Below are 25,327 nucleotides of genomic sequence, written 5' to 3'. Positions count from 1 at the left end.
TGAGTTTCACTTGCTGATAGCAACTAGCAGCCATCACTGCATTGTTGTAGACTCAGTATATCCATTTTACATCTGCTCTCTGAAAGTATGGTTCCTGTTCGACCAGCTTCTTCTGGCAAGGTCACTCCTCTGTTTTATCCTTGAATAGTTGTGTGATGGATGCACTCCAACTCATTGCTATCTTGTGAGTTGGGCATATGGTGACTAACCCACTCTGACATTGCTGGAGCTCACCCTTGGTCATCACCACGTGTCAGCCGCTGTCTTCTGTTAATTGTAGCACCTGTATGTCTCTCACTTGCACAAATCTTCCAACTGTTTACAACTTCACAGGATAAGTGTGCACTGTGCACCTAAAGACTGCTTGCTTGTCAGCCACCGATATCTTCACCAATACATTACAGCCACCATAACAACTTGATAGTAGGATGGCAAGTTCTGGCTGCTCAGCTCCACTGTTAGCTGTAATTTTGGTCTGCTCGGCTCCAATATTAGCTGTAATTCTAGTGGTAATTCTTCTTGCACCTTGCTCAGTCTTTTCAGGTAGTGCTAAAACGAGAAGAAGATGGGACTTAACTGTTCCTGCAGCGCTTGATGGACAACTTCATGCAAATTTGTTAATTCCATCCACGTGTCCCAGATAACATCCCCAATGACTGCAATACCCTCTTCATAGTTAAGTCTTGCATCTAGTACTTGCATCTGTGTTTGTATGACGTCCAGATCTTGGTTCAGATTGCTATCTGAGGGTAATCCACGATTTCCTTTGTCAGCTGTTGCAGCGGGCATGTGGTGTTTAACACACTACTCTCGGAAGTTCACATTCTGTGCGGAAAGCCACTCTACAGTTTGCCCCTGCTAACCCCCTTGTGGCTTCTGCCATTCTGTTCAGTTGGGTCACATCGGTTGTGTGTGCTATTCCGAATGTGGTTTTGAATAGTTTACTGCCAAAGCCTATCTTCATTCTCCAGGATTTGTGCAGCACCACTGTGCTCACCACCTGCATCTGCACCTTCAGGCACGCATACGCTCACGCAATTTCCTGTGCTCCTTTGAGACCTCTCTGAGCATTCCATAAGTATTTGCTAATTGCCGTAACCCTGAAATATATGCTCCAGTATCTTAATTTTATTGCACATTACCCATACATTAAATGCTAAACCTAACAACCGTCTGTGAGTGGATGGCACCACGTCTCGTTACCTGGACAATAAAACTTCTCTGGCCAGATGATGATCTTGGAGTGCCCTTGCTCCTGCCCCGTCGATGAGATACAGCACTGTCAAAACTAGCCTTCTTCTTTTCCGGCCTTTTGTTCCGTATGGCAAACTGAGGGCAGGAATCAATATCACCTCCCCTCTCTTTAGAAGCCTTCTGTCCCAGTACAGCATTAACACGTAAACAAGAAAACTTACCCTGAAACAAAAATCCCTCCCTCCATCCCCCGTCCATCGCCCGTCCCCCTCTGTCCCCCTCCCTCCCCCTCTGTCGCCCTCCTTCCTCCCTCGCTCCCTCCCTCCCCCCCCCCCCCCCCCCCCCCAGGGGGTCCACAACTCTTTCGTGGATACGTGCGTGGCGAGCACGGGGCCCCGAGCCATTGCAGCCTTCTTTCTCTCCCGGGCTGCATTTCCTTTCCCTTCCCCTCCTTTCCCCTCCATACCCCTTTCCCCTCGCCCTCTCCTCTCCCTCTATTGGTGTCCTTGCTTATGTTGGCCCCCGCTATCCTCCTGGTTCTGTTGGTTTTACACTCTGGCTTTGTTGCGTAATCATCTCCTCCTTTTGGCATTCCTTGGTCCCCCTCTGGGGTTTGACCTCCATTCCAAAATTTCTCTTCCGTAGTGTGAGCCATTTGGGGAAGAGCACCTTACCTAGTGTCTCCGACGTGTGCCCTCCTAGTATATTCCACCTTTTCCTCTACGTCGTTGTCTGATGCTAGGGTGCATAGCCAGCACGGTAGCCAGCCCGTGTGGTGGGGTCGCTATGTACCCTTTTGGTTGAGCCCCCTGAACACACAGGGATCACACTTCTGATACCTGAGCTGTGACCTCCTCATGCATGCCTTGGAGTGGTTGCTCGTCATCCTGGAGCATCGGAACTCCCGGCAATGGCCGCCGTGCCAGACGGCCCTTGCTGTGGCTGGGTGGCGCCCGTGAGGAGAGCCCCTGATCGGAGTGGGTGGTATCAGGGCGGACGCTATGCAGATGAAACGCATAAGGGTCCAAACCTCTGGCCGCTCTTCTGCGGCCGTCTCTCTGCGTGGTACTGATTCCTCAAGTGCTGCTTCTCTTGCCCCTTCGGCCTTCCCTTCCGTGGCTACCCCCTGGGAGGAGGGTCAGGCCCGTCGTCTAGGGGCAAAACCTTTCCCCCGTTATCTAGTTTGCACCAGGACTGATGGAGATACTTTCACCAGTGTCAAACCTTTATTCTTTGTGGAACACATTGAAGACAAGTTCGGCGAAGTGGACTCCCTGAGCAAGATGCGGTCGGGTTCATTACTGATAAAAACTGTTTCGGCTGCCCAATCTGCGGCCCTTCGTGCCTGTACCCATCTTGGCACAATTCCCGTGCCCATTACCCCTCACCAGTCTCTAAATATGGTACAAGGTGTGATTTTTCACAGAGACCTCATCCTTCAAACTGATGAGGAACTTCGGGACAATCTCGGACGGCGGGGTGTTCACTTTGTTCGGCGTGTTCAGAAGGGTCCTAAAGATAATCATATTGATACTGGTGCCTTTATCCTGGCCTTTGAAGGGGATACCCTTCCTGAGAAAGTTAAGATTATGGTCTATCGCTGTGATGTGAAGCCGTACATCCCACCTCCTATGCGGTGTTTTAAGTGCTTGCGTTTTGGCCACATGTCTTCTCGCTGTACCCAGGACCCTCTCTGTGGTGACTGTGGACGTCCACTCCATGAGGGGAGTCCCTGTGTTCCCCCTCCTGTATGTGTAAATTGTCATGGTAGTCATTCTCCACGTTCAGCAGATTGCCCAGTCTATAAGAAAGAAAAAAAGATACAGGAGTATAAGTCTCTTGATCGTTTAAGCTACACAGAGGCCCGTAAGAAATATGCACGATTGCACCCTGTGTCCATGACATCTAGTTACGCCTTGGTTACATCTTCATCCCTTCCTCCCCCTTCCTTACCCCCGTCCCGGACCCCTCTCCTTCCCCCCTCCCCTGCGGCTCCCACACCTTCTCCTCTGGGCGCCGCTCCCCCTCCCCAGCCGGAGAAGTATCCCACTCCTTCGGCGTCTGCCGGTCAAGGGCGCCTCTCCCGGGATGCCCCTTCCCGGCACCTTCCAGGTCAAAGGTCTGCTGCAGCGCGGCGACCGCGAGAGCCGCGGTCTATCGGCCCCCAGGTCGCCCGGTCTCTTTCTGTTCCTGATCTTGCTGCAGCTGGCTCCATTATGCCACACAGCCCTCCTCGATCTCAGCCTGAAAAGAAGAAGAAACATAAGTCCCGGGACAAAGAGCCTCTGGTGTCACCGGAGGTCCCTTCCCCGGCTTCACAACCGGATTCTGACCTGTCGTTTATGGATGTCGCCCCGTCCTTGTCGGTGACGGGTGGGGACCCGGCGGTATGACTGGATTTAGCGTGTTCAGCCCTCATTTAAACCATCGTTCTGTGGTTCTCCAATGGAATTGTAATGGCTACTATCGTCACCTTCCGGAATTGAAATCCCTTCTTTCGTCCTACTCAGCAGCTTGTGTGGTTCTCCAGGAATCTCATTTTACTGATGCTCACTCACCGACCCTCCGTGGGTTCCGTGTTTTCTGTCGAAATCGGGTCGGACCCTTGCGGGCTTCTGGTGGCGTTTGTACGTTGGTCCGTACAGACATTGCTAGCACGTGGATTCCTCTCCAAACTACATTGGAAGCAGTTGCTGTTAGGGTCCACTTAGACTCTGCAGTCACAGTATGCAATCTTTATCTCCCTCCTGACAGGACTCTTACACCTGCTGCCTTAACCACCCTTCTTCAGCAACTTCCTCCTCCCTTCCTCCTCCTTGGGGATTTTAATGCTCATCATCCTTTGTGGGGCAGTGCCTTTCCATCTAGACGAGGTCTTCTTATCGACCAATTTATTGCAGACCACGACCTGTGCCTTCTTAATGATGGCTCCCCTACTCATTTCAGTGCTGGTCATGGTACCTTTTCTGCCATTGATCTTTCTCTTTCTTCTCCCTCTCTCCTCCCTTCATTACACTGGTCGCCACACGACGACCTTTGTGATAGTGACCATTTCCCGTTGATTATCACGCTCCCTTCCCGCTCCCCGATGGAGAGGTTACCTCGTTGGTCTTTCCACCGTGCCGATTGGCCTCTATATACTGCACAGGTCGAGTTTTCTCCCTCTTTGTCGGGTTGTATTGATGACGTCCTACGTGACGTGTCTGACGCGATTGTTCGCGCTGCTAACCTTGCTGTCCCGCGCTCATCTGGACAATTTCGTCGTCGGCAAGTCCCGTGGTGGAGTACGGCCATTGCCATTGCCATCCGTGATCGCCGTCGAGCTTTGCAACACTTTAAGAGGCACCCATCTGTAGCCAGCCTTTCTACCTTTAAGCGCCTTCGCGCTAAAGCCCGTTATTTAATCAAACAGAGCAAGCGGATATGTTGGGAACGATTCGTTTCTTCCCTTGGTTCCACTGTCCCTCTGTCACGGGTATGGGCTACACTTCGCTCTCTCCAAGGTTGCCATCGGCAGTCCCCCCTCCCAGGCCTTCACCTCCCAGATGGCATTTGTACGGACCCATTAGTTCTCGCAGAACATCTTGCGACCCATTTTGCAGTGGCATCAGCGTCGGCCTCCTATCCAGCTGCTTTCCTTCATCAAAAACAGCAGGCTGAAGCTGTCACCTTATGTTTCACCACTTGTGAGTCAGAATCTTACAACGAACCTTTCACTGAATGGGAATTTCTTTCTGCTCTATCTGCTTCTCATGATACGGCTCCTGGCCCAGATACCATTCATAACCAGCTGCTTCAACATCTCAGTGCTCCACAACGGCACCATCTTCTTCGGGTGTTTAACCGTATCTGGCTCCAGGGTGACTTCCCTTCTCAGTGGAGGGATAGCATTGTGGTTCCTGTCCTTAAGCCTGGTCAGAACCCCCTATCTGTTGACAGCTATCGGCCAATTAGTTTGACCAATGTTGGTTGTAAGTTACTTGAACGGCTGGTAGCCCGTCGGCTCACTTGGGTCCTCGAATCTCGGGATCTATTGTCCCCTTACCAGTGTGGCTTTCGAGAGGGACGATCTCCAATCGATCATTTGCTTCGCTTGGAATCCGCAGTTCGGCAGGCTTTTTCCCAGCGCCGCCATTTGGTTGCAGTGTTTTTTGACCTTCGCAAGGCCTATGACACGGCCTGGCGCCATCACATCTTACTAACCCTTCATCAGTGGGGTCTTCGGGGCCCCCTCCCGATTTTTATCCGCCAGTTCCTGATCCATCGGTCATTCAGAGTTCGAGTTGGTACTGCTTTTAGTTCTCCACGGACCCAGGAGACGGGCATCCCACAGGGTTCTGTCTTGAGTGTCCTTCTTTTCCTCATTGCTATCGATGGACTTGTGGCCTCTGTCGGTCCCTTGGTCGCCCCTGCCCTGTATGTGGATGATTTCTGCATTTGGGTTAGTTCCTCCTCGATGCCATCTGCAGAACGGCAGCTCCAGGTGGCTATACGGCATGCCTCTGCATGGACCCTCTCCCACGGGTTTCAATTCTCTCCTTTAAAATCGCGGGTGGTCCACTTCTGTCGCCGTACTACGGTCCACCCTGATCCAGAGCTCTATCTCGCTGCACAAAGATTGCCTGTGGTTCCACAGTTTCGTTTCCTAGGTCTTCTTTTCGACAACAAGCTCACTTGGCTGCCCCATATCAGACTCCTGAAGGTAGGATGTTTCCGTAAACTCAATGTCCTTCGCTTCCTTGCCCACTCCTCCTGGGGTGCGGACCGTTCCCTCCTCCTCCGTCTTTATCGTGCTCTAGTTCTGTCACGTTTGGACTATGGTTGTCAAGTTTATGGTTCAGCTGCTCCTTCCACGCTGCACGTGCTGGATCCAGTCCACCATCGTGGTATCCGTTTGGCCACCGGTGCCTTCCCTACTAGCCCTGTTGATAGTCTCCTGGTTGAAGCTGGGATCCCCCCCCTTTCTGTTCGGCGGTCCCAGCTTCTGGTGTCTTATGCCCTTACTATCCGTTCTTCTCCCGCTCATCCTTCCTATTCTATCCTATTCCCAGACCATGGACGTCGCCCGCCTGACTCCCGCCCTCGGGCGGGTTTACCGGTTGGGCTGCGCCTTGCGTCTCTTACCCGTGATTTTCGGCTTCCTTCTTTGTCCTGTCTTCCTCGCTCCCTCCCTTCCACCCCTCCTTGGTTAGTTCCTCGGCCTCGAATTCGGATGGATCTCCGCCGTGGTCCGAAAGATTCCATCCCCCCGGTGGTGTTCCGTTCCTTTTTCCGCCAAATTTTATGGGAGTTTCGGGATGCTGTTGTTTTTTACACTGATGGCTCTAAATCTGCTGATCATGTTGGGTATGCCTTCACGTCCTTTGTTGGAACGGAAAATCATCTACTGCCACCCTCATGTGGGGTGTTTACTGCGGAATTGATGGCAATTTCCCGGGCCCTTACCTTTATTAAACAATCCCAACACAACCGCGTTTTGTTATGTACGGACTCGATGAGTGGCCTTCTTGCTATTGACCGGTGTTTTTCGCGCCATCCCTTGGTCTCTGCCATCCATGACCATCTCGCTGATCTTCACCGTGCTGCTTGTTCCATTGACTTCCTATGGGTCCCGGGCCATGTGGGTATCCCGGGTAATGAGCTCGCTGATCGTTTGGCTGGGGGAGCAGTTACTTACCCCCCGTTTTCTGTAACCCCTCCTGCAGCGGATTTACGGCTTCACATCAAATCCCACTTTGCACAGTCATGGGCCAATTCTTGGGAGGCTACTCCACTGTCTAATAAACTTCGTGCCATTAAGGTGAATACAGGCCCATGGCGTTCTTCCTTTAGCCTCTCCCGCAAGGACTCGACCACGCTGTGTCGTCTCCGCATTGGCCATACCAGGCTGACCCATGGTTTCCTTTTGCGTGATGAGCCACCCCCGCTATGTGGTTGTGGAGCCTTCCAGTCAGTGGCCCACATTTTGGTTGAATGCCCCCTTCTTTTGGCTCTGCGTGCTAAGTACAGACTCCCCCACACTTTACCTTTGATGTTGGCTGACGATTCCCGGATGGTCTCTCTGGTTCTAGGTTTCCTCCGGGAGAGTGGTTTTTATTCTCAGTTTTAAAGTTTTTAATCTCCCTCTGGTGTTGGGGCAGGGCGGTGAGTGTTTGGGTGTCTCCCACTGTAGGCAGTGTTCAGAGATTCCCGATTCACCTCCCTGACCGGAATCCTCTTTTCTTTCCCTTTTACTCTGTTTTTACCCCTTCTTTTTAAGGCTTGGTTAGTTTTTCTATTCCCATACGTACTTTCTGCATTATAGCAGTTGTACCTTTTAAGTCACAGGTGGTCTTGCCTATGCTGTTTCAGCATAGTGTTGGGTTCGTTCTCTTGCCAACTTCCCTCATTTGTTTTTACTAATGACAACGTGACTGCCCTTTTACGTTTCCCCTTTATCCGTTTTATTTTTCTGACTATACTGAGATGTCCCGTTAGCAGAATGGAGTCTATTTGAAACAAGGGACTGATGACCTTGCTGTTTGGTCCCTTTAACCTCAAACAACCAACCACCCAACCAACCCTCCCTCCCCCCTTGCCACCCTCCCCCCTTGCCACCCTCCCCCCTTGCCTCCCTCCCCCCTTGCCACCCTCCCCCCTTGCCTCCCTCCCCCCTTGCCTCCCTCCCCCCTTGCCTCCCTCCCCCCTTGCCTCCCTCCCCCTTGCCTCCCTCCCCCTTGCCTCCCTCCCCCTTGCCTCCCTCCCCCCTTGCCTCCCTCCCCCCTTGCCTCCCTCCCCCCTTGCCTCCCTCCCCCCTTGCCTCCCTCCCCCCTTGCCACCCTCCCCCCTTGCCACCCTCCCCCCTTGCCACCCTCCCCCCTTGCCACCCTCCCCCCTTGCCACCCTCCCCCCTTGCCACCCTCCCCCCTTGCCACCCTCCCCCCTTGCCACCCTCCCCCCTTGCCACCCTCCCCCCTTGCCACCCTCCCCCCTTGCCTCCCTCCCCCCTTGCCTCCCTCCCCCCTTGCCTCCCTCCCCCCTTGCCTCCCTCCCCCCTTGCCTCCCTCCCCCCTTGCCTCCCTCCCCCCTTGCCTCCCTCCCCCCTTGCCTCCCTCCCTCCCTCCCCTTCCTTCCCTCCCTCCCTCCTGTTGCTCATCCTTCTGCTTCATCCTTTCACCTCTTTCTTCACCTTCACTAATACCTCTCATGAAATTGCCTCCAGTGCACCCTTGAGTTGTAGCAGGTGCCCAATATCTCTCCCTCCTACCCTCCCTCCCTCTCCCTCCTTCCCTCCCTGCCTCCCTTCCTGTCCCCTCCCTCCCCCCTCCCTCCCTCCCTTCCTCCCTCCCTTCATGTCCCCTCCCTCCCTCCCTCCCTCCCTTCCTTCCTCCCTCCCTTCATGTCCCCTCCCTCCCTCCCTCCCTTCCTCCCTCCCTTCATGTCCCCTCCCTCCCTCCCTCCCTCCCTTCCTCCCTCCCTTCATGTCCCCTCCCTCCCTCCCTCCCTTCCTCCCTCCCTTCATGTCCCCTCCCTCCCTCCCTCCCTTCCTCCCTCCCTTCATGTCCCCTCCCTTCCTCCCTCCCTTCCACTGCTCATCCTTCTGCTTCATCCTTTCACCTTTTTCTTCACCTTCACTAATACCTCTCATGAAATTGCCTCCAGTGCACCCTTGAGTTGTAGTAGGTTCCCAATATGCACAGTTGTTGTCCTTGTTGGCAGCAGCATCTTCACATTTACTGTTGACGTAGTTTCAATTACTTGGTATGGGACCTCGTACCATGTTACAAGCTTCTTTCCCCTCAGAGTAAATGGGCTTGATAAAATTACCCACTGTCCTATTCTATACTGAGGTAATGTTCCTAACTGCTGCACTGCCTCCTACTTCTTCATTGCCTTTGTATTTGCTTGCTTGACGCTTCTCCACACTCACCTAACCATTCTTGCAAACTCTTGGACCGGCCCTCATTTCCATGTTGAATGGCAATTGCATCTTTTTTTCTGACCACCACCTCAAATGCTTATAACTCTGTGCTGGTGTGTACTTTGGGTTTGTAGGCACTCAGTATGAAGGATAGATACGTGTACTAATCCAAATGGTGTGAATTCACATAATAACTAAACATCTTTCTTATTGTCTGATGATCTCATTCCATCCTTCCATTAACTTTGGATTAAGTGGTCTGGTTTTCAAGACACACACATCTTTCTTCAGGTCTGACACGAATTTCGTCCCTTGGTCTGAAATTATTGGTACCCCAAACTTCATTAACCAGCTATTAACGGAGGCCTGCACGACTGTGATGGCCTGCTGATCGAGCATTGGCACCATCTCTGTGTAACAAGAAAAATGATCTTTTATGGTCAGCACAAAATATTACCTGCTGGTGTTCAGTTAAAAGGGCCCAGCCTGTCCACTCCAATGAAACTGGACAATTCTGTTGCTGCTGGCAATCCACCCACTGTGCACAATCCACACAACTTCTGACATATTGATCTAGATCATTATTCCTTTCCTTCCAACCAATACATTTTTGTCACTCCCTGATTCTTTGCCCAGCAATCCCCTTCCCCCATGACCCGATAACATATGTCTGTGCATTTCACGCAATACACCTAGTTTCAACATGGCACCATCACTTGAAGTCCTAATTTTACTCCTGTACATAATAATCAGTCATGCATGCTAAACTGCTGTTGCTTGCCATACTATCGACTCTCTTCATCTGTGCTCTGTGCCATTTCCCAATGTCCTGCCCTAGTGCTTGTGCTTCCTGTCCAACCCCTCTGCTTTTCCATCTTTCTTCCAAGGTTTCTGGATTACTTCATATTCAAATTCACCTAGTTTCAATGTCCATCTCATCAGTCTATTGGGTGGTTCCTTCAAACCTAGTAACCATTTCAAAGTGACATGGTCTATCACTACCCTGAATTTTCTACCATACAGGTGTCACCGGCAGTGTTTTACTCCATACGCCAAGCTAAGCATACATTGATCAGCCACAACATTGTGACCATGGTGCATTATCTTATTGAAAAATGCCACTGCCGTCGGGAAACATGATTGTCATGAAGGGGTGTAAGTGCTCTCCAACCAGTGTACGATACTCCACGGTTGTCATGGTGCCTTGAACGAGCTCCATTGGACGCATGGATGCCCACATGAATGTTCCCGAGACCATAATAGAGCCACAGCCAGCTTGTCTCTGTCTCGTGATTCAGATGTTGAGGAGCTGTTCCCATTGGCAAGCTTAAGAAGGTACCGGTATTCATCAGACCGTGCAGTGCTCTGACAATGCACCATTGTCAGTGCCAATGGCACTTGCCTATTTCATTCGTGATGTTAACATTGGCACATGCATTGGTCAACAGCTGCAGAGGCCCATTGTTAGGAGTGTTCGGTACACTTTGTGTTCAGACTCACTTTTACTCTGCCCATCATTAGTTCCTCCACAGTTCATTGTCTGTCCTGTTCTACCAGCTGCTCTATTTCTAAACTGAATCTTCATGAAGTTTTCTTTACTATGAAGCCATCCATTATCTAACTTAAAATTCAGAGCACTGAAATAATTAATGAAATACTTCATAAATAAAATATTTGTTCCTCATAACTAACAATATTATAATCAAAAGTAAAAGCTTCTCCTTCTATTATTTGCAAATCTCCAGATTCTGTTTTTCTGTCCTTTTAATTATGATGACAACTCTTAACACTGTCAGATATTTGATTGGAGTCACTAATCTGAAAGCATATGCTGGAGCACATCCTGTTACAACTGCTGATGTTTTTGACAACCCGAGGGTGTTTACCACAATAGTTTCCTACTGAATTTCAATTTTGAATGGCAATTAGTTCACATATTTAGGCTAAGTGCATCATGCCAAGAGCAAAAATGTGGCATTATTCCACATTCTGTACTGGATGATAATTATTCTTCCATTTGGTTGTCTCCTTGCCACTTGGCCTATTTACTTTATCAAAAGAGATGATGTGGCAAGAAAGATGTGTACAGAAAATTTCCGTAGGAAATAGTTTGTTGAATGAATGAATGAGTGAATGAATGAATAGCAAATGAATTGACCTACTTGAGACAGAGGAAATGTAGAAGCAGGAAAAACTGCATACTCTGTTTCTTGAAAGGGAAGATAAAAGAAAGAGGAAAATAATTCAGATTTATAGCTGTGTTGATGTCATGTTGAATTATTAAGAAATAGTCATATGATTACGACAGTTGTAGTTATTATTCACTTTTGGAGTAATATCCAAGTTGCTGCTGTTGTGGAATAAGTAGTATAAATGGAGCTTGTGTTGAAGCAGGACAGAGAGCTCTACTATAACAGACAGCCCATTTAATGAGAAATCCAATTTGAATTTGAAAATGTGTGCTTTGTTTCTTAGTTACTCATAATTAACAGTTGACTTAGTTCTTGTGCTCTTGTAGAAATTTCCTTTTTGTTGCTTGGGGTGGTTGTCTTTTGGATGAAACAAAGATTCCATCCACACACAATGTTTTCTGTTAAGTTTGGGTACACAAGGTGAGAAATTGATTTCAGAAAGTTATTTGTGAGGAAGAGAGAGAATCTGCAATAATGTCAAAAGATTTAGATAATTCTCTTTCTCTCAATGATAGTATGAAGAAAATTTTAATTCCTGCATTATACAGAGTGGCGCACGTAAAACAGGCTCCTGTGTTGAAAGGAATATGAATGAAGAAAATCAACATACATTATTGCTTTCTTACATTTTTATTGTACTGTTTCATTATGAACTATATAATTAACAGTTTAAGTAACATATTTACTTTTATTAGTTTAACAAGCATATTTTAGAAAGGAATTTAAAGTCTTGTGTTCAAAATGTTCTCCGCCAACATCCAAGCAAAGTTGTGCACGTCGAAGCATTGAGGAATGTTCAAAATTTCTTCACATATATTGTTTTTTAATGTGTCAAGTGTTCTGGGATTGTTGCGGTAGACTCTAGCCTTTACAAATCCCCAGAGGTAAAAGTCACATGGTGACAAGTCGGGAGAGCGGGGTGGCTACGAGCCCTCACTAATGGTCCTCTCTTCTGTAAAATCAGCATGTATACGAGCTAAGGACAAATCCGACGGATGAGAAGTTGCCCCATCTTGCTGGAAATATGCACAACATTTTTCATTTGGAGTTAAAAGAGCCAAAAATCCATTGTAGACTTGCAAGTAAACATGTGTGTTGACAGTTTCGATGAAAAACAGTGGCCCAATAATTCTGTTACCAGATAGAACACACCATACACCAATTTTTAAATCGTGTAATGGCTTTTGCAGTATGCCATGGGGATTCTCTATAGCCCAGTGTCTTGTGTTTTGTGAATTAATGTAACCCGAACGATGAAATCAAGCTTCATCTGTCAACAAAAAAGGAGGAACGGATCAAGATGTCCCACAGTGACATTTTCCAACAACCAATTACAGTAATGTGTACACTTACCCTTGTCCGCTTCTTTTATTTGCAGAACACCACTCACGTGGTAAGGTTTCATTTTTAAGCCGTGAAGGATGCATTGACATGGCCTGCGAGATATTGCACATTGCTGTGATAATCATCGTGTTGACTTGTAGGGACTTCTTTCAATGTGTGCCGTCATGTTTGCCACAACTTCATGTGTACGTACAGTCGGTGCCTTATTTCTCTTTGAATTAACAACACTGCCTGTTGAATGCCACTTTCTCACTGGATCCTGAATTGTTGATGTTGCAGGAATAATATTTTCATGAAACTTTTCTTGAAAAAGTGTCACGAACAACTTTAATGGATTCAGACTGCACATATTCTTCAACAATGAACACATGTTCTTCAATGGAGTAAGGCATGATAATGAAGTACATAGTTTATAACGACTACTTTCCGTATGAACTACTCACACGCTACTGTTGTTGGAAGGTGGCAAAGACTCTGACAAGCTAGTAATGCTTCACATGCGTGTTCGCTGTGCGGTTCTGGCCGGTTTTATGTGCACCACTCCGTATTAAGCAGATTTACCGTGCAGGAGTGAAGACATTTCTTTGATTATCCCCCCCTCTCCCCCCTCTCCCCCCTCTCCCCCCTCTCCCCCCTCTCCCCCCTCTCCCCCCTCTCCCCCCTCTCCCCCCTCTCCCCCCTCTCCCCCCTCTCCCCCCTCTCCCCCCTCTCCCCCCTCTCCCCCCTCTCCCCCCTCTCCCCCCTCTCCCCCCTCTCCCCCCCTCTCCCCCCTCTTCCCCCTCTTCCCCCCTCTTCCCCCCTCTCCCCCCTCTCCCCCCTCTCCCCCCTCTTCCCCCCTCTCCCCCTCTCTCCCCCACTCTCCCCCTCTTCCCCCTCTTCCCCCCTCTCACCCCTCTCACCGCTCTCCCCCTCCTCCCCCTCCCTCTGCCACCCTCTCCCCCTCCCTCTGCCCCTCCCCACCCCTCTCTGTTTCCCCTCCCTCTGTCCCACCTCCCCTCAAAAAGTAGTATCAGTAGCAATAACTTTTAATTTACGTATGAGAAATATTGTGAAATGGCTGTAGAGGGACGTAGTGCACTGTGTTTGTATGAACTTGTGTGTTAAATAGTATTATAATTGTTGAAATTGTGTATGTTTTAGGGAAGACACAGCAGCGCACAGAAACATTTAGATAGATTGATGAAGACATTGGAATCTTATTTCCATCCAGCAAATTTTGGAAGATGGTTCATAAAGCTGAAAGATTTCTTAAAGAAGCTTCCAATGTATTTTATACAACGGTTGCATTTGTAAGTAATTTAGTGACAGTTTATTTTGTGTCCATTAATAACACAGTGGTTATTTGCAAAGCAAGCAGAGGCATAGAAACTTGGGATTTTACTATCTATGATGCCTTTTGTGTCATCTTTGCTTCTTTCCTTCCACATACAAAGAGAGTCCTTGTTAGCCTAGGTTCTGAGTTACCTTGATCCCTCCTCCCCTCCTCCAAACCCAACATGCTCCAACCAATTCTCCCTTACTTCCTGACCAAGGAATTAGAGTTTCAGAAGCTGGGAGAGTTGTTATCTACATTTGTATGCTTCTTTTATTTGTACTGGGAGTAGCACTTCTAAAGGTGAGTGCTATCCAGTCCATATGTCAGTCTGTAAATTTCATAACATTTTGTATTGAACTTTCAATTTATAGAAAACAAAATGAATAGTTTTTAAGTGAATAATATAACTTGCATTTGCTGATAGAAAATCAGTAAAAACTGTAAAATGATGAAACATCTTTGATCCAGCCACTTGAATTTTTATGAGAAAGTGGTCATCTGGAGGAGTGGTCTTCCTAAAGGGTGATCAAGGTAAAATGTGGGGGCCAAACATCATCATTTAAACACAATGACGATAACTGCTAAAGTGAAAAACCAGCTCTTACAACATACTGATAACAGTAATAATTAATAAATACATACATACCTAATTGTTAATGTAATGAAATACATGGAAATTAGCATCTGCACACACTTTTTCATACATTTGTTTACAGTCACATTCTTGTATTCCTTTTCCACCTCAGATAGTAAGTACATCAGTTTCTAGTTGTAAAGCTCAGAAGCAAAGAACTTGTAATTAAGTAATACTATGTAAGGCAATTCCTAATAGGAATTCTCATTTTCACTATCAGTGTTTTAGTTGTCATTACACTGAGTATCTTGGTTCATGTCTGCAGTTACATCTTCCCAATTATCACCATCCGATTTCTTCATTCACTGTAGAAATATCCCATTCAGTATTGGCAGCATTGCACAGTCGACTGATTCATTGCCACCTTCTTCTCCAATGTCCACATTTTATGAAGATTGAGAACCAGAATTAATGTAGCATTTTCGAATTGTTTCATTTTTCACTTCATTCCACACACTTTTAATCCAGCTGCCAGCATCACCTATGGTCACAGCCCTAGCTAACTCGTACAAGGATGTGGTATTGTCCATTTTTGCAACTTGGTAACTTGGAAGCTTCTTTTGGTAATTAAATTTGAAAGACCGGATCACTCCTTCATCAAAAGGCTGAACACACAGTATCATGTTGGCAAGGAAAAAAAAAATTATTTCTATATTTGATAACTTTTTTGTTGCAATGACATGGTGCATTATCTACGACAAGCAGGATATTATGTTTCTGAATGCTCATTTTTTAATTCACATATCATCCACACACGTTTATTTGCAAACCAAGAGACAACAAGCAAGGAAATGTCATTGTTTTTGAAGCACCTTGGACACTTTGCTTTATGTATCACTACTGGTCTTTCTTTTTCACTGCAGAGGTTAGCATAGAGACCGATCAGTAATCTGTGTTTCGCCGTTTTGCCACCTTTGCACTGATCACTCTTCACAGTTAGTGTTTTGTCTGGAACAGGTTTAAAAATAGACTAGTTTCATCCATGTTGTAAATGTCACTATCACAACAGCCACTTGCAATTACACTGAGTCTCAACTTCAAGCTGTATACAACATCTTGAGTAATGTCCGCACTTTCTCCACAGACTGCTTGGAAAACAGTACGATGTTGAACACAAAATCGGTTCTGTCACCTGTTGCTTGCAATGAAATTAGGAATTCTGAGATCAGAGGCAAATTTAAGATTTTTTTCTTGTAGCATTGGTCCATTAATAATCAATCTTTGGCACATGCTCTATTAAACCACTCTAAAACAGCATTATTAATGTCTTTGAAAGGCTGCCACCATCTTTTCTTTGAATTTTTGTTGGTGTTTTCTTACCATTCCTTAACCTACCTGCCACATTTTGCAATTGGATTCTGCATTTGACTTTTTTCAAAATTAAACTCAATCGCTAACTGACACTGAGATTTTCCTTTCTCTCTCTCTCTCTCTCTCTCTCTCTCTCTCTAATTACAGAAATTTGATGTTCTAGTGAAAGAACAAGAAGTTTTCTTTTATTTGAAGCAGCCATAACTGTTCACTACAGAGGAAAAATCAGAACTGTTTGCTATTTGACAATGAAATTTTAGAGATTGTTGTATCACATTGTCAACGAGAAACCTTACAGTAATATGGTATTGTATCTCTCTCTTCTATGATTGGTTGTGGTCATCTTAAGGGGAGGACATAATTAGTTAAAGTGTGGTGGCTGTTTGGGTAAGGGGTGGTCGTCTTAAAGGAATAAAGATGCATTGATCTTATGGAAGTTTTTTTCCTGTTCCGTAAAAATATGGTTCTCGAGAAAAGGGATCAACCTCGAGGGCTGGTCGTCTTGAGAGGTTTCGTTATAGGTGTATCTTCCTCCATGCATTTAAGCACTTTGTCTCCAAATTTCCACAATGCCTCATGGGTTCAGGTGCAGGTATCTTTTACATTGAGCACAGTTCCCTAAGCATCAGTTATATCTGTACTGTGCAAGCCACCTTCTGGGGTTTGATAGAGGGTACTTCTAGTATCAATATCATTCGCCCACTATCCTGTTCCACTTGTACATTACGCATAGGAAAATGACTATCAGTAGGCTTCTACAGGAGCTCTAATTTGTCATATTTCCATTTCATATTTATATTTGTGAGATGTCTGTGAAAGGAAGTTCTTCAAACATCTGCTCTTGAATTTTAAGAGTAATTCTCTCCATGATGTACAACACCTCTCTGGTAGCATCTGTCAGTGGAGTTTGGTGAAAATCTCTGTCTAGCTTATTTTTAAAAAAAAGTCCTTGATGAAATGTGGCTCTTCTTTGAATGTTCTGTGTCTCCTAAAGTAATTGTACTTGGTAAGGATTCCAGACTGAAAGCAAAATTCTATACTAAGTTGGACGAGTAATTTTTAAGCCACATCTTTCATTGATAAGCTATATTTTCGTAGCAGTCTTTCAATGAATTTCAGCATGACACCTGCTTCTCCTATAGATAGTTTAAGTAATTGTTTCGCTTGAATTCAACCTGAATGGATACTTTGAGGCATTTTATGGTTCTTACTGTTTCCACATTTTTATCAACAATAACATAATTACTGTAATGAGTCTTCCTAGCTAGGTATGTGCAGTATGTTTGATTTATTTATTTTTATTTATTTTAAGGGTAAACCAACAAGCCTTGCTTTAAGTGTTAATCCTGACACACACACACACACACTACCAGCAAACTTGACAATGCTTCACAATTGCTAAATATATATGGAAATTGAATATATATTCTAACCTGTGGTACACATGGAAATCGTATTAGGTGCAAACTTCATCTCCTAATTGCAGTTTCACCCACTTTGGAGGTATACAGTTGACCATCGGAAAAACACTGATTATAAGTAAATTCCAATATATTTGAATTTCTGACCTTATGCTTTTTTCATTGTTACTGCAAGTGAAACCTTTACATTGAACCTGTAAATTGGTTGGGATCATTGGTATAAGAGGCGTGAGGGAGATCTCCCCAACTGATGGATCTGTGAGGATCGTGCCTTCAGTGACATTATTTTGCTTGGTTTTAATCTGTGAAAGGATAGCATTACAATGTTTTGAACTATTTACATTGTGTAGTAGTATTCTGATACAAGCCGGTAAAGCCATAAAGACAACTTCTGTAATTTACAGTTTTTCTGTTAAAACTAAACTGCACATTCTTGTGTCTACAACTTTTGGAAAGAAAGTGAAACCACACATTTTCACAGCTCAGCATACCATATTCTATCTTGCAGTTGGTTTTAACGGAAAACCTGTTTTGAACGTTTGTTAGAATATCGTGTAAAAATTTGAAGTAAATAGATAAAGAACTTTTCGACATTTTTGCTAACCACAGTTCCCCTCTATATATCAGTATAGATAAGTATAATTTCATCTTCTTATTTTCTTTGTCTAATACTCATTCAGAACAATAAAAAAAGAGGTGCTGCAATGGTTAAACACCGGGCTCTTATTGGAGAAGATGGTGTTTCAAATCCTAATCCGGCCATCCAGATTTAGATATTCTGCTGTTTCCCTAAACTTCTTAAGGCAAATGCTTTGATTGTTCCTCTGAAAATGACGTGACTAATTTCATTTCCCAACCTTCTTGAACCTGATCTTGTTCTCTGCAATGATATCATCGTCAGTGGGATGTTAACTACATTACTGCCTTTTTTCTGTTGGTAACAACACTAGCCCAACACTATAGTGCACATGTACTTATTGGTTTCCTATGATACAGATGCATATCTTAGTCAGTGAAATATAGAAAACAGAGAAAGGCAAAGGTAGATCACCTACTCTAGTCAGGCCTTGCCGAGAAAGCAGCACACGATTCCCCTTCCCAACAGTATTATAAATTGATTATTTTTACAGCTTTTGATTTTCTCAAATTGTTTTCATTTTCAGTGAAAGACACAAGCACTTGACATGGGAGACTCCAGTACCTGACAGTCATAAATTAACAGAAGATGACATTACAAACTTTGTAGAGAGTGTGAAACCTGTTGCACTTCAGGCAATGTTTTCCAAATTGGGACTTACAGAAATCAACCAAGCTATGCAACATTTGGCAACTTTGCGTCCTAATATAGTAATACCTCTTGTTGTTGATCGGTAAGTTGCATTAAATATTTTTATGTAAGGAAAGGAATGTTATCGTACTTACAACCTCATAATGTCATCCAAGTTGAAATGCTTTTTCATCATCATTACTACTACTACTTCTTTGTGAATTTTACTCAGGAAACTTCATTTTTCTGAAACAAAAAAAGCTAACCATTGTATTTGTATACATGCTCTCTTGGACACACATATTGGGAGGTACATTAGTTTTGTGTGAAGTTTGCAGAAGCCATGTAATTATTTTACTATTTAGCATTTCATTACTTTTACATACAATGTAATACTTCTTATTTTTTGTTAAAGTAGTGCCTGATTTTCTTTTTTTTTTCTTTTTGTTTCAGCATGTATGCAAATTTAGAGACAGTGACAGAACCTCATAAGCTCACTGCTGCAATGCAGTGTATGGTGGCAGTTGCGAGACCAATGGTCCAGGGTGCTCGGTTGGGTTACAAAGAAGGCCCTACACATGTCATCCCACTGCTGATGTCAGTACTTCCTGGAATTGATCCAAATGATGTCAGAAAATGTTTCGTGACATTTCAGTTTATTGCAACATTCTCAACATTGATTCCAATTGTGGACTCCTCACAAGCGTCAAATTACTGGAGTGATCTCACAGAGGTAATGTTGATTAATTAAAAGTGCCAAGAGAGTAACTGTAGCCTGATTACTTTAAAAAGTGGAAATTGTCAATTATAAATCTTTTTGTCCTAAAGCAAAATTGGTTGAAATGTTGTTTGTTAATTCATTCAGATTTATACTTCATACAACTCACTAACGTTTCCATCAACCAGCTGCTTACAGTCTGAAGGTAATACTGCTATTTTTGATAGTCGTTTACTGTGCTGACAATGAGACTGTTACTTTTGGAATACTAGCTACTGATGTACTCCACAGATGGTAATATAACAACCACAGATTCCTTCTACATGCCTCATAGTGTAATAATGCCACCACTGGCCTCCGTTTGCCATACAAATTTGAAGTAAGTGTTAGCTTGAGAATGGATTGTTGTGGCCCACCTTTGTAATTAATTGATTTTGATTGATTGATTCTATTGCTCATCAAGTTCTGTAAATCTCACTATGAAGGAGAGCATTCAGGGGTATGAAAAGAGACATATTATGCACTAACAGGCAGAAGCAATCACTGCAGGCTACTTCTGTAATGACATATTACAATAATCTACTCAAATTGGTAATTAGCTAATGAATAGGGAACTTTCATTTGTCACACCTAGTGACTCATTTTTATTGTTCTGTGAGGCTCTCATGATGTTAACACAGTAACCATGGGTAATGATATAATATGAACAGTAGCACACATGAATCTGCTGCATGAACTTCCAACTACAGCAATATGCAATGAACTGTGTGCTGTGAAACATATGCGCCTACCCAATATTGCCCTACACTGTCATTCATGCCATTGGTTGCTGTCTGTTCTGTTACACAAAGTGGACAAATCTTCAAGTCTTCAGTGTTCGTATTTGTAGATGAGGCATTGACATTGCAAAGTTCAATTGTGGCTTAAGGGGAGTTGGAATGCCCTATCCCAACAATGTTAAAATTTAGTGATTTGGCTTCCCTGTATTTCAGGAACCACTGTAGCCATTGACATGAAACTTCTACGGGACATTAAACTGTATGTTCTGAGTCTACTGAACTACAATAATTGCATTTCAGCCGCTGCTTTTGTAAATACAATTTTTTAATTATACGGTTAAAATTTTGTGTACATTTTTGTACATTGTTCTAAATAATTTTAATTATACATAACATTATGTTCTTCTTTTAGGTCACTAGACTCGGGATATGTATGTTATTACTCCCTGAAAATTTGAATACTCTACTCGAAGTGGTTTCTGAGATTTAGGGAAAAATGCAACAAAAAAATGTTAATTTTCAGGAACAACTTCTAAAGTTTCAAAAGACTGTAACTCACTCAATATATGCTTATTTTTTATTTTTAGTCACTCAAAAGCACCCTGCACCATACTATATATCATCCTCTTGATCTTTTTCCAAGTTTTTTTCTTCTTTTCTTCTTTCTGGACTCCTTAGTGGCCAACTGTAGTGCATACTTTGCTCTATCAATGTGAACCTTGTCCATCTGTTAAAGTCCTCTGATGCTGCTTGCTCCAGGATTAATTCCCATATGCTGTAGCACCTTCACCCTACCAATGTTGCCATCATTAAAAGCAATAACAGCATCACTGCCCCCCCCCCCCCCCCCACTTTAATGTCTTCATTCCAACAAAAACAGTTTTTGGTAAGTGAGTCCACGTAATATTATTGAATGAGACATTGGGATTTTGAATCTGACCATGCAGCCACTTCTTCTGTAATTCAGGATTTGCCAGGTCTCTGTAAATAGGTTTTATGATATCCATGACTGCTGCTGGGATGGAATGTTTATGGCTGTATGAACTGTTTGAGTACTGCACCATGAATCAGGTCCAGGAGGGCAAAGGTGGTGTACTGGTTTTTCATCAGTTGACAGCCTGTGAAAGAAGGTAGCTCATACTGCCTGCTTCACTTCCAACAAATCCTCAGTATTATTTCTAATGGCCATCCCATGATACTGCTGTAGTTCATCAGTCATTTTGTCTGTGAGCCTGCCTCTTATGGTTTTACCACCAGAGAGTTTCTTGTCTCTCAAACTTTGTTTCAGCTTCCTCAACCTGGTGCCCATCCTCTTCTGGACATGACCAACACTGTTAATCTTTATAATACAGCAATCCACAGCCTTCTATATAAAAAATTAACGATTTTATTAGATCTTGACGTAATGCACATAATAATTTTAACATTTTCAACCAGTGTAGACTATATTAAAAAAAATTTTTTCCCATGTGTGCTTATAAGTGTCTGTGTATGTGCGGATGGATGTGTGTGTGTGTGTGTGTGTGTGTGTGTGTGTGTGTGTGTGTGTGTGTGTGCGCGTGCGTGCGCGTGCGCGCATGAGTGTATACCCGTCCTTTTTTCCCCCGAAGGTAAGTCTTTCCGCTCCCGGGATTGGGATGACTCCTTCCCCTCTCCCTTAAAACCCACATCCTTTCGTCTTTCCCTCTCCTTCCCTCTTTCCTGACGAAGCAACCGTTGGTTGCGAAAGCTAGAATTTTGTGTGTATGTTTGTGTTTGTTTGTGTGTCTATCGACCTGCCAGCGCTTTCTTTTGGTAAGTCACATCATCTTTGTTTTTAGATATATTTTTCCCACGTGGAATGTTTCCCTCTATTATATATCATTTTATTTGGAGAATTACAAATTTTATAATGAGATAAAGATCCGAAAATGTGATTTTTTTTTTTTTCTGTTCTTATTCCCCTTAATTTACTAGTTCTGATAACTCATCATGTGTTGCAAGATGTCATTTGTGTTTTGTAATGAGAGATAAACTTTCAGAGTACAGTGTCTCTTCTACTGACTCATGTTGTGTGACAAACATCTTACACTTGTAACTTCAGCTATGTTAGTACTGTTACTTCCATCACTACTCTTACCTTCTCCCTCTCCGTCCTCCGGTCTCCCCCTATATATAGTAGAACTGCATACTTTTTAAATGTCAAAACAGTATGTTTCATACAAGAAAGTTGAGTGTGACTGGTGATTCACTAAACACTTCAGTTCACTGTGTAAAAAGTTGAGTTATGATAAAAAAAGTCACCATTGTTTTAATAATGTTCTGTGACAAACACACCGCTTAAAGAATTTCCCAACCTAGGCAGGCTACCTCACTGAGATAGATGTCACTTGCAGTGTGCGTTTACTTTTTATGAGTTCTTTTTTTATTTTTTTGAAAGAATTGTAGTATATGTTAACTCTTTGACTGCTGAGGAAGAGTTAATTGTCATGCTGCACTGCTCCACAGGTGCTGAGGTTGCATTTAAATGCAGCTGCAGGGTTTTTCTTTGAGTACTGTTTATGTGTATACATATTGAACAGTGATTTTGGGGGGGGGGGGGGGGGGGGATAAAAGCTGCTTAAATAATTAAAAAAATAAATTTTGTAAGAGTAATTGGAAAAAAGGAGGTAAATATATCCTGGGTGAACTTTAACTGGCATTAATATCAGCAGACCCTCAATATTCAATACATATATTCAACATTTAAATTTACGTACTTCTTTTTCTTGTTGCCGCCATTGTGCATAGAGCTTGGTATGACAATACTGGTTCCGGATCGCCCCCTTCTGCTCACGCAAATTATTCTTGTCTGCTTTGATCCTCTTGATGCAGGATTCTCGGCACGTTGCAGAATGATAAACAGACGGGTATGGTCATCGTGAATGTACGAATAAATTTTGCTATTGTGATAACTTTCTATAACACCTTTTAATGTACAAGAGGAACACACACATTTTAACAATATTAACTCAGCGGAACTTGTCATACGTCCACCTGCTACCACTTATAGTGACAAATGGATGAATATAAAGAAATTAAAAAATTGAAGAGCATATCTCTACATGTTTTGTTTGTGACCCAATAGTATCGCTGATACAAAATAAAATGATACCATACAATATCCTTTTCTGCTGATGTCTAACTGCTGCGGTCGTATTACTTCCATATCTTGGTGAATAAAAAAGTTTCATGTATTTATCATAAAACGAAATTGCCTCTTTGCTTGCTGTCATTTACAAAGAAACTCGTTTTCATCATGTCTTAAACCGCTTATGAATTATGATGATTGTTAAGACCACATGATTCCTGATGCACAGGGATGGAAATCGGCAAGTTGCGCATGATCGTTCTCTGGGTATAAAAAGCAATAACTCAGTGCTCTCAATTGTAAACAAAATTTTGATATCTTGTCTGCATTTCATACTTGGCAGTCATGAGCGGAAGTAAACCATACACAAAGTTTATGCAATGTAGTTTTACCTCTGCAAACTCTTTAAAATTTCTTGCAGTTTATCGCTTAAGATGATGCTTCACAATAACTGTGATGAAAAGAAATTCAGTCCTTTATTGAGTTAAGATATCAGACTGTAAGATGTGCAAAAATCAAATCTTCTTCACTGAAGTTTTCTTAAAATCAGATGATAAGTATTTCATAGTGGTCTGAATGCTATCTCTCTATACACATCACAGTATTTGGTGAACATTCCAGTAACAACAAAGCTGGTTCAGCACGGAATGCAGAGAGCACATGTGTAGGAGCAAAAGGGTTAATTCTCCATGATTCATTTTGTAGGTTTTCATTTGAGAAATGGTGTCAGAGATCACCTAAACTCTTATATTATCAATTATTGGCTCTTGCTTGTCCCAGTACCTTTTTGTCTCAAAAAGCTCTAAATTTTTGAATTATTTCTTTTCCTCATTGAGATGCCAGATTTAGCTATGTACATGACTATAGAACAAATCACAGTTTGAAGATGTCATGATTTTGCATTGGTTGGGATGTTTCTCTGATAACTAATGTGTAGTTTTTATTCCAACTTCCTCTTCTTTGTCATCCACCATACAGCATGTTGTGTATTTATTCCTCAACATATTTCTGCTTTCCAATTGTTTTCCTCTTTCACATTCATCAATGAAGGGGGTTGTTCCAATTCCCATTATAAACTGGTTTTAATGTGAGACTTGAAAACTTGTTTTACTAATCTCTATTTTGAGCTGAATAAGTTCCTCACACAACTTTTTCAATGATTCTGATAGGCGAAAATATTATCTGTAAAACCAAAACTATATTTCATGTAATTTTTGTTGCCATTCTCTGACATAGTCACAAAATACAGAGAGCAAGAGTTTCTTCCTGTTGTGTTCTTTTAAGGCTGTGATCTTCTAACTTTCAGTTCCAAGACTGATTGATGCTGATGGTTTACCATGTGCAAGGCTTTTCGTCTCGGCATAGCTACTGCAACCTACATCCATGAACCTGTTACTGTGTTCAAGCCTTGGTTTCCCTCTGGAAGTTTTTCCCCCCGTACCCTTCCCTCCATTACCAAATTGGCCATTCCTTGATGCTCCAGGATGTGTCTTTTCAACCTGTTCCTTCCTTTAGTATAATAGTTCCATACATACATTTCTGCACCCGTAACTTTTATTCAGTATCTCTTCATTAATTATGACATCTGCCCAGCTAATCCTCAGCACCGCATTTCAGAGGATTATATTCACTGCTTTTCTGTACTGTTTATTATCTGCATATCAGATGACAACTGAACCATGTTCTTCGTCATCAGTTTCTTTGATGTTCTATCATCTCCTGCTTAAATGAGGGACATCCAGCCTAAGACTCCTCCTAGCCCTCCTAAAGTGGCGTGCAGTCATCCACCCAACCTCCACAACAACATAGTCCATCCCTACATCTACATCTACATCCATACTCCGCAAGCCACCTTACGGTGTGTGGCGGAGGGTACTTTGAGAACCTCTATCGGTTCTCCCTTTTATTCCAGTCTTGTGTTGTTCATGGAAAGAAAGATTGTCGATATGCCTCTGTGTGGGCTCTAATCTCTTTGATTTTATCCCCATGGTCTCTTCGCGAGATATACGTAGGAGGGAGCAATATACTGCTTGACTCCTCGGACAAAAGCCCGTACCGAGCTACTGAGTGTCTCGCTAGCAGAGTCTTCCACTGGAGTTTATCTATCATCTCTGTAACGCTTTCACAATTACTAAATGATCCT

The 25,327-nt window shown here is 43.7% G+C and overlaps 1 protein-coding gene across 1 annotated transcript in view; it reads left to right on the top strand.

The window, feature by feature from the left end:
* LOC124612259 (proteasome activator complex subunit 4-like) overlaps positions 1-25,327 on the top strand; it is a 231,161-nt gene that overhangs the window by 24,007 nt on the left and 181,827 nt on the right. The window contains exons 7-9 of the mRNA XM_047140346.1: positions 13,771-13,919; positions 18,475-18,681; positions 19,032-19,311. Coding sequence (XP_046996302.1) covers positions 13,771-13,919; positions 18,475-18,681; positions 19,032-19,311 — 636 coding nt within the window. The remainder of the gene's footprint in view (positions 1-13,770; positions 13,920-18,474; positions 18,682-19,031; positions 19,312-25,327) is intronic.

The sequence above is a fragment of the Schistocerca americana genome, chromosome 4 (assembly GCF_021461395.2).
Source record: "Schistocerca americana isolate TAMUIC-IGC-003095 chromosome 4, iqSchAmer2.1, whole genome shotgun sequence".
Taxonomy (NCBI): Eukaryota; Metazoa; Arthropoda; class Insecta; order Orthoptera; family Acrididae; genus Schistocerca; species Schistocerca americana.
Note: the sequence above shows the minus strand (reverse complement) of the source record. Positions and strands in the feature narration are given on the sequence as shown.